The sequence below is a fragment of the Vollenhovia emeryi genome, unplaced genomic scaffold, assembly GCF_000949405.1.
Source record: "Vollenhovia emeryi isolate VEMERY1.0 unplaced genomic scaffold, V.emery_V1.0 DF939164.1, whole genome shotgun sequence".
Taxonomy (NCBI): domain Eukaryota; kingdom Metazoa; phylum Arthropoda; class Insecta; order Hymenoptera; family Formicidae; genus Vollenhovia; species Vollenhovia emeryi.
In genome coordinates, this window is record NW_011967202.1 from 386,571 (window position 1) to 396,783 (window position 10,213).

The window sequence follows — 10,213 nt, forward strand, 5'->3', positions numbered from 1 at the left end:
GGACAGTAAACTAAAAAAATATTTAACGGAAACATAATTTCATTTGAATGGTAATTTTAACGTTTTGAAGTAAAATTACAAATCACTTTGTATTTTAGCATCGTAAATCGAAGGTTAAAAATGACCACCGATTTTCACAGTAAAATGAGGTTCAAATTTTTATCAGTGTAGGTATTTTTTGGGCATTAGTTTGGGCATTATAAAGATAAAATGCGATAAAACAAGATAAATAAGATAAAATATGGTAATAAGATGAAGCATAAGTGGGCATTGGTGTGCAAGATCTTGGTCAGCGGTTTCCCCCTCGGGGTGAAACTTATGGACGCGCGATAATTTCATTCCCCAAAAGTATTTTCTCAAGATACACAACAGTACGTAAGGTTTGCATTCTTATAAATTATACCGGCCGCATGCCCTCTGCGATTGCGAGAGCCTAATAAGTATTTCAGCAGCCGATACCGAGGCGCGCTATTAATTATTTATCCGCCGTTTTGAAATTCAATGGTATCGACGCGCGATACGTTCGCCGACGTGACGCGGTGGCCGGGCTCTCGCGGAGGGCATTGAGTATTCCCGGGAAATGGAACTTAGTTCGAAACAATCCGCAATCCCGCGATGGAATTGCGCGAGAGGGCGGATGACGTCGGGGCAGGTCGTGGCTCGTGTTAAACTGGAAATAGTGGCTCGGCAATGTCGACGGAGATTGGCACGGATCCAACGGATTCATCGCGCCCAGGCGGGGGCGACCAAGTCAACTATACGTTAATCTTCTGCCAGCGCGCGCGCTTTTCATTTTCTGCTCGCCCCCTTTCCGACTCTTCGAAGGAGGTTCATCCCCGGTTCCGTCGCCTGTACTTCGTACTCTTATCGAGAGAATTATCAGTTTCATTGTCTGCAGTGACGAATTTCAGAATTCAAGAAAGTCTGGCCGTAGAAACGTTCGACGTTTTAGTTAAAACGATTTAGCTATCGGTTTCTTGTCAAGTGTTTTGCGCACGCGGGTGACAAGGGTAATAGTTGAATGGTTTATCGGGCGCTTTTGAAAATGCGATCTTGGATAAAGGTGCTGCGTATCACCGGGGAAGCAGTGCGCTCGTATAAATTCCTGAATCGAATTTGGCGACTTTTCAAGAAGTTGATTACACAACAACGCGGCGAACTGCGAGGTCATTTCCGTCTCCTCTTCGCCTTCTTGATTTTTCTTGGATACCAAACTTCTCATTTCTTCCTACATTTACCATTTCCGTAAAACGTTAATATAGAAGGAAATAAAAGTGTTCTTACTCCGTCATTTACAGATTTTTATCAAGAAGTCGACGAGGGAAACGTGACGCTCTTCAAAATTTTCACGCGATACGTTCCGAGTAAGAAACACCGGAATTTAATTCCTCGAGCTTTCGCATTAAAGTTACTATTTCGAAATCTTTATAAAAGCCAAGTAGTCGAGCTGTCCAAATAAGCAGTTCCGAAGCTACTTTTACAACAAAAGTACTGACGAGCGTTGACGACAACCAACGACCGTCCAGAACTCGAAACTACTCTATCCACAATTTTAAAAAATTCTTAAATGCATCCTGAAAGTACAAACTAGCTACAATCAGCATAGAAAGTCACGTTTCTTTTATACGCGCTCGGTCCTAAAAGGGTTAAAGATATAAAGATAGTCACCGCGGGGGGGTCGGGGGGCTTCGAGCGCGATAATTTATTTCCGACGACGACGGAAGCGAGCGCACGATTTCTGGCGAGTGCATCGGAACGGTGGCAGTTACGGGGATCGAAATTGGCGTGGGTCCAGGATAGATTCGGCCGCCGCGCCGCGCGACAAGTCGCTCCAGCGTCGTTTCGGTGCCTACAGGAAAAAGCGAGCGGACTCTTTTAAGCTCCTCCACCCTATCCCGGCCTCGCGACCCGTCTCCTCGCTGCCGCACCAGCTCGCGGGCGTTCTCCTCGAGTGCGTTGTGTAGAGGGCTCTAAATGGAATTGGCCTCGCGCCAGTGAACACCCGCGGTTCTTCGGTAAGATGGGATTTTTCGTTCGGTACGCACGACGTACGTTCGCACCTCTCGCAGCAATTCGCGCGCGTTGATCGCGTTATCTGCAAGACGAATCACGGAGGCAACGCGAATCGGAATCTGACTCCGAACGCTTTTCATCGGCACGAGTCATCTTCAATCATGCAGAGCTGATTTCACACGCTGGTTTGAATTGTACACAATTAAAGAGCATGATACGGTTACTTTCCTTTCCTTTCAGGTCCGGATTCTGATGTAATACTTTCCTCTCTAAAAGTCAATCGGTGAATTATCACAGAAAACAATGAATAGTCACTGAAGTAAAGTTACGAGTGTACGCAGAGAAAATTTTTCATCGGATAAACCTATTAAATAGTGTTTCCAATGGTTAATTTTTCCGATTAAATTATGGAAACATCCGATGAAATTTGATTGAAAAACCGATCATATTTTTCATCGGATATACAATTTAATTGGATATATCCGTTTGTTATTATTTAATTGGTTAATTGGTTTTTATGTAATTGGATTATCCGATTACCACTGCGACTTTCATTTAGAACTGCAAATCAGTAACTATCATTCACTGTTTTCAGTGATAATTCACTGATTGACTTTTAGAAAGTGGATAATTTATGTATATTAGCCGCGGGATTGTGCGCTAAGCTTCTCAAATATAATAAAATCGAGCGCAAAACCTAATTGTGAATGAAACACTTGGAGTCGTCATCTCGCAGAATTGTAATCTAAACCGATCATGATTAAAATTAAACATTAATATGCAATTGCCTTTTTCGAGCCACTCGCTCAGGGAATTATTAAAAGGTGTGCGTAAAGGGTGTGTTGACATTATAGCTGACATTTACCTCCATGCACCTCGCAGACCAGGAACAGGTCAGCTCCCTCCGGGTAAGCCTCGAGAAGTTTACTCATGTCTCGCCTCTTCGCATCATAGATTATCGGCTTCGCCGGTGGCACTGTAAACAGAAAAACCGACATGTGAACGATATGCGCATTTTCCACCTTGGTAGCTCGGGCCGTCGCGAACGTGGCCCGTAGAACTTTTAAAGGGGATCGTATCGAATTCGTGAATCTCGCCAATGTAAAACTGCGCTACCAATGCTTTGCACGACGAAGAATTGCGACCATCCGGCCGTCAACTTATGCAACGCGAAATGTACGAGGCCGTGAAGTACACATTCACGAGTGGACGGTGCGTTCCGGTGTCCCGTTAAGGCCATTCTACAATTGCGTAAACTTGGTTGTTAGCGGTTTTGCAGTGCTGTAAAATACAATTTTAAACTAGCATTTTCGATTGTAAAGTCTGTTGCTAAAGATGGCTGAACTTCATCTTTCACGACTACAACGTGTAGGACGTAAAAGCTAACCAATCATTCACTTCAATTACGACGCATCTTACTCTATTGTATATTACTTTGTTGTACAACACTTACTACTACTTCTACTCCAACAACCCTACAACTACGTTTGCGCAATTGTAGAATGGCCTTAACTTGAATCACTCACTACCACAACGCTACTCAGTTCTTTTACCCCCTTCGGAGAGAATCGAAGATAAATTTTAGATATATTTTAACCGAGTATTCAACGCGAATCCGTCACGAGATATGCACGATGTTGGAATGTAGACATAGCGGAGCAAGCGATTATCGCATTTATCTCGATATTATTTACCGAGTTTTTAAAGGCGATAACTTTATTTAAAAAATGACAATCGTCATTGTTATTTACTACATTAGATATTAGTACGACATGAAATATACGTGTGTATGAAAAATATTTGTATCTAATTCAAAATAAAAAGAATTAGTACATATATGCATGTAACATGTTTCTTCTTTCATTTTGTTATTTCGCAGAGGGAAAGTATACGTGTATTAATGCCGGGTAATTGCAAAGGAGTAAAATGCTTTTGCATGAGAGGTACTGCAAGTATCTAGCCTTGTGCAACTATAATAAGCACGACAAGAAAGGGAAAAGAGCGAGGAAGTAAAGCAGCAACAGCAGCAGCAGCTTTTACTTGATTAGCGTCTCTTTCTCCCTTTCATCGCTATCCCGGTGCATCCGCGGTGCAATGGAGGTAAACGTAAACAAGTCGACGAGAGGCTCATCCTAATATGTCGCTCGGATGTCGGGCAGCAATTGCCTTCGGCTATTGTCGCCGACGACGTCGTTGACGATCATGTCGATCGACGGCGCACGATCCATTCGCTCGTGCGTCCTCTTCCTTTCGGGAAGGTGCGGCAAATGCGGAAAGAGATCGCAATCGCGAAGAGACAGGCGTTCGCGATAGGGCAAACTCTATAAGCGACCTCGATAAGACCGTCTTCGACGCACGGCGAAATATTCTGATTTGGTTTACCCGGGGCTTCGCGGCGACACGTGCAGCACCGCCTCGATCTCGATCGCGCTCGATGCGGCTGCAAACCACGCGAGGATCGACTTTTTGCATCCACGAGACGGTCGTGCGAAACCGAGGCTTCGTGAGGATCTTTATGTAGATAGTCCAAATCACCGCACTCCCAGCGAGATGCGGTGGCACCATGTCGGTGCCGTGACTTGTTTGTTCATATCCTCGACGACCGTATTCGGGCTGTATCCGAAGCACGTGGCGATATTTTCGGAACGTGTTCTATGAGCGCAAACAAAAGTCTCAGTATTGTCGACCCGCGTTCAAAACTGTATGGCACGAGGCGAAATAAAAAATGTAACGAGCCTGGTACAAATGTAGGAATCTCGTACCAACAGCGGCGCGTAAACGTGCATTCAAGTCACCCTCATTAAGGATCGTTGTTTATCTTTAATTTATATTTAATTTATAATGTTCAAATTAGAAAGAGCAATTGTCAATTGCTTTGAGCTTTTCCAAATTCAGCAATTGAATTTAAGAGACGTACAAGCACACTATCGCGGGACGTAAGAGCAAATTAAGGTGGCTCCTGCACGAAGGAGCGGTTTAGTCTGGGCGCTTTGGTGAGGCCCCTTTGATTTTTATAAATTCTTTCTTTTCTTTCTTTCATAAAAAAATATCACTTAATGCATCGATATGCTAAGTTACTATATATGTGGGCATTTAAAAACGTATTTAAAAATATGTGATATTGTCAAGTCTCAAAGAACTGTCAAATTTCCTCAACGAGGTACCTTTTGACTTTAATAAGCATTTGCTTGCAGAGGTTTGAATCCTTGTGACATTTATTATCTCGTTTTTTCCTAAGATCTACTTTTTCTATAAAATAATATTAACCCTCAAAGAACTTCTGCGAGGGTCAACCCCTATCCAGTGAACACCAAGTAACAGTTACATAATATTAATATTATAATTTCCTACCTAACAATAGAAATGTAATATAACATGAGTGTTATATCACATTGATTACATCTTGTTGAATAGGAAATTACAATACTGATGTTATGTAACTGTTACCTGGTGTTTACTGGAATGTTGAAAAATATAATTTTAATATTTTTCCTTTATTTTATTTCATTGCGACCAGGTATGAAATTTCGCATACTGATAGATAAATACTTAGATTTCAATTTTTTCTACTTTTGGTCGGTTTATGCAGGAGCCACCTTAAGATTGATTCTAATTACAGACCGTTCACATCGTATGCAAGAAGATACCGCCCCATCGCGATTAAATTAGCGATGCGGAAAGAATTCAATAATCGTTGTCCGAATAATTGCCGTTTCCGACATGCGATACGATCGCCGTCGGCCCGAATCGATATGCTGAAGAGCAGAAACTTCCCCGGAAGTGGGAAGGAGCGCTCCGGTCCCACGGGATTCCGTAGACGGACGTCGTAATCTCGACGGAGATTACACGAGGGCGGCGCAAGACGACGCTTTAGTGGCGCTAATACCTGGCATTCACGGCCTTTTATAGAGGCGTTTATCCGTCGCAGAGATATCCACCGGTCCTCCCCCGAGGCGCGAATTTTCCTCGCCTCCAAACCCGACGACCATTGTTACGCTGACAATTGACTCGCTCGCGAGAAAAACCGGTAAGATCTGCTCGATGTTCCACCAGGGAGAATCGCGCGTCTAATACGTGACGGACTTTTACTACTTCCTCGCTGCGGAATACCAACGAAAAATATTACCGTATCTGCGATCCTACAGTTCGTTTATCTGCCACGAGAATCTCCATCGAGACGTTTAACGTCGTAACAAAAAGTGGTTCAATTAAATTGAATTGAGTCTCGAATGTATAATAAAATAATTCTCGTGTTGTAATTATGAGTTTTCAGTATAACAGCAATTTTATTGGCGCCTCACCGTTTGCGTGCACCTCTTTCAACTTTTTATTTTTATTTATTGCGCACTTCCCGAGTCAAAATTTTAGCCCTACGTTGAACCTTTAGTTCCATTGTATAGTAGGACCTAAGACAGTAAAAGAGGTCGAACTGCAAGTACAAAATTTACTCCTTTACTTTAAAACTGATAGTGTCGGAAATTTCGACTTTTGTCGGTTTAGCATTAAAGTAGGTTCTTTTAAGTAGAAGCTACAGTACATTTTTAGAATTAAAGATTCAAGGGAGGAGTAAAAGAATATAATGTCATCAAAATAGATTATTGCTGATCTATGTAGATGCATAGATCAGCTAAGTGTAAGGTGTAAATTATCCTTAAAAGTGTCAAAATAGTACCAAAATTTCGACTCGGGTTGTACCTTTTCATCGGTGTACAAGAAACTCATTACAATCTAAAATTGATTAAGTGTTATATTTGTCATAGCTTTATCTCAACTGCCAACGATCGCATCGTGTTTTGTACATTTTGTAATCCCGTCTTATATGTAAAACCGCAAAACGCCCGCTAAACACATGATGGTATATTAAACGCAGTCAATATAAAAGTTAGTACAAAAGTGATACAATTTTGATGGCACTTTTACACTACTTTGCACTTAATGTACCATCACGTGTTTATTGGGCTGATTAGTAATAACTTGACGATAGCTTTCCGCAATTAATAACAGAATAAATCGCCGTCACATAAGTTAATCTCATGAATATTCAGGCGACCGTTGGCAGTACATATACGCACAACTGACGTAATAAAGACCGGTATAAACCAGCCGCCTAAAAGGGCCACCCTATCAAAGTCGAGCTATTGATAGCGCGGAAACAGCGGTACGTGCTGCGTGAAGGGCTCTTCCTCACGTCCGTGGCACCCCGGTGAGAATTGCTCATTAATCTTCCCGCGCGCGATTCCGCCCTCCGGCCGAGTTTTACATATTTATTACCGTCACCGTGTGCGGTCGTGGCACCGCTGTTTTGGTATTCGGCCTGTTACGTCGTCGAGCTCGCGGCATCGAAACCCCGCTAAAATCCGTCCAAAGTCGTACAAAGCGCTCCGTACAAAGCTAGCTCGTGTGGCACAACCCGGGACAATCTCCGTCTCTCTTTCTCGCTTTCGTTACCCTTCTCGCAGCTCGCGGATATGATTTGCGGCATTCACGTGTCTTCCCCCGAGAGAAAGAGGGGTTGGGCGTACCGTCGTGTGGCTCACGTAGACGGCGGGTAAGCCGCCGGTTCGCACCCGCGAATCCCGTTCGACGTTTCCCTCAGAATTTTGCGGGATAGAACGGTAAAGCGAGACGGCGGTAACATATGCGGACCTCGGTATCGCTCGCGAAACTTTTACTGAAATTCTCCGCCGCGCGGAGAGCCAGCGGAATACGCGGGCTGTCTTGTCGGTGCGGACCGGTTATAAATGGGAGACACGAGGTGGTGCACCTGAAAAGTCGGCGCTTGCTAGCTAGCTTCTTCCAAGGATCCTGTTTCTGCCGTGTTGCTCTCCTTTTTCTTTCTTCTTTTTATGGACCACTGCAAACATGGTCGAGCATTGCGCGAATGTCTACCGTGATTTTCCGGAACACCATTCACGGAACAAGAGCGTTAGAAGATATCAGTGTCAGTCCCATTGCTCCGTTAGCCAACTATAAACATTTACTTTTATTCTACTAACTGCATCGTACAGTAAACTAAATTCCTTTGTTAAAATACAACGAGTCCAATTGAAAATCGTTACTTCCCCGTGAGATAAAACTCTGGGTCTCTCTTGAAATTGCTATAATACGCCTGATGCTCCTCGGGAACAAGATCCCAAAAGGCATTTAACTATCATCCGGCAAATCAACAGGCCGTTGTTCCGTGTCAAGGGCCCGGGGAGGTCGGTCAGAAAATCGAGAAGAATTTACCCGGCGGGCGCACAAATCTGCCGCGTCTACGAGGGTCAGCCTCGGGGAACGAGATGGGGATCGATGAGCGAGCTTCCGGCCCACGGGACTGAAAATCTCACCGGACGCGCGCGCGGCGCGCTTCCAACGACAACGTGTAAACCGTTCGGCCGGCAACACAATGGCGGGCCGGAGGTCCGACGGAGCGAGGAAAATATATTGCTAATAGGGTTTGCAACACGGCCCGTTAGTCGAGAGTAATGCCTTACCACGGGGTGGCACACGTTAAGCTCGTTTAACGAACCATTCCGCCCTTCGCCTCCCCCCCCTCCCTCTCTCTCTGTCGCTCGCCCTCACTTTCCCTTTCTCTCTCCCTATCTCCTTCTCCCGCTCCCACCACCCTCACCTTTCGCCTTTTTTGCCTTTCTACTCTCCCGCGTTCGTGCTTCCGTGGACGTCGATTAGATTTATGGACTTCCATCGTGTGTCACGCGTTCGCCCTCTCGTCGCCGCGCTCTCGTTCGTCGAGGGATTTCATCTTGCAGCCGCGATAACCGCACGTGACCGTTTCGAGTCTCTCGATTAGAAAGGTATTCTTCTTCGCAAATCGAATAGAACGGATTGCCCGTCGCTTTTACGCGACTTTAGTGAGCTATTACCTTCTGATGCACTTCGAGGGGTCAAAGTAATCGTGAAAGCTACATGGGATCTTATCGCAAGCGCTATTTTAGAGATAATTCCCGCATTATATTATTTCTATAGTTTTCGTTTTTACTTCTCGTTGTATAAGCTATCGCGTAAAGTTATTACGCAAAAATACGAATGCAGACCATTATTGCTTGCGCAAATGTGATAGGCAAGGTGCCTCGTCAAGATGGGTTTGCACGTCGCAGCTTTCCTCTCTTTCTACACACACACGCGCGCGCGCGCGCGCGAAGGAAATACATACGGATCATAAAACTATACGGAAGTAGATTCTACAGCGCACCCCGAGTCCCGTCACGTTCGACAGATGCCCGGATGACTCCTCCAAGTGCTAACGTTCCCGCTCTGCTCCTTATTTCATCGACTATGTACGTCACCTCGACGTCGGTACCATGTTTGACCTCGCATGTGTTGCGCGCAAACATTGGATGCGCGCAACATGGGGCAACATCCAATATCTCTTGCGAACCACATTTTCCTTAGCACGTAGATTCCATACGATAAACCAGGAAAATTGCTCGGGACACGAGTGGCGGAAGTGATTAAACTTTAAGCGCCATTAACCAATATATTTCGGACGTGGAATCCTTTATGGAATATTTTGTTGTTGTTGTTACGTAAGCGAATTTTATGGAGATATCGATTTACCGGGATTTTTGTTTCCTGTTACGCTCATCAAGTTACCCGCTCTTTCAGCGGAGATGATAATTTTATTAATAAAACTCCAATTAATATTTCAGTCTACAGTTTGCATTTTTTTTCATTCCCTGTATTATATTAAAATTAAAATTGGTGTTAGCAGTTAAACTAGTAAAAGGTTTAACAGGGGTGAGTCGTCACCTGAACGAAGGTGATCAAATTATATATTAGTGAGTTCTAATATAAGATTACTAGTATTATAAAATTGGTAACACTATGATACAGAACGTTTCGGTTTTCGCATGTGACCCTCTTCAGCAGTATAATCAAATGTGTAAACAATTAGTCTAAGTTTATTAAAAAACGTGTAAACAATTAGTCTAAGTTTATACGTGTAAACAATTAGTCTAAGTTTATTAAAAAACGATGAGTCATTTTGGCGTTTAGGTCGTTATAGCGGATTTATATTGCTATTAAGTTTTTTACTATTTTAACTACTAACACCAATTTTAATTTTACTAGAACAACACAAGCGCGCGCTTCGCGCGCGCCATTGTTCTTCCACATTATGTTACATAAACTGTCAAAATAACCCTCTTAAATACAAACTGTCGAAACCGCAAGTCGAAGTGAACGACTCGCAACGAGA

The 10,213-nt window shown here is 43.7% G+C and overlaps 1 protein-coding gene across 2 annotated transcripts in view; it reads right to left on the bottom strand.

Annotated features, from left to right (window-relative positions):
- Positions 1-10,213, bottom strand: part of LOC105564471 (hemicentin-1-like) — a 253,172-nt gene that overhangs the window by 137,894 nt on the left and 105,065 nt on the right. For both annotated transcript variants that reach the window (XM_012016860.1, XM_012016861.1), the window contains one exon: positions 2,879-2,989. In XM_012016860.1, the coding sequence (XP_011872250.1) occupies positions 2,879-2,989 (111 nt within the window). The remainder of the gene's footprint in view (positions 1-2,878; positions 2,990-10,213) is intronic.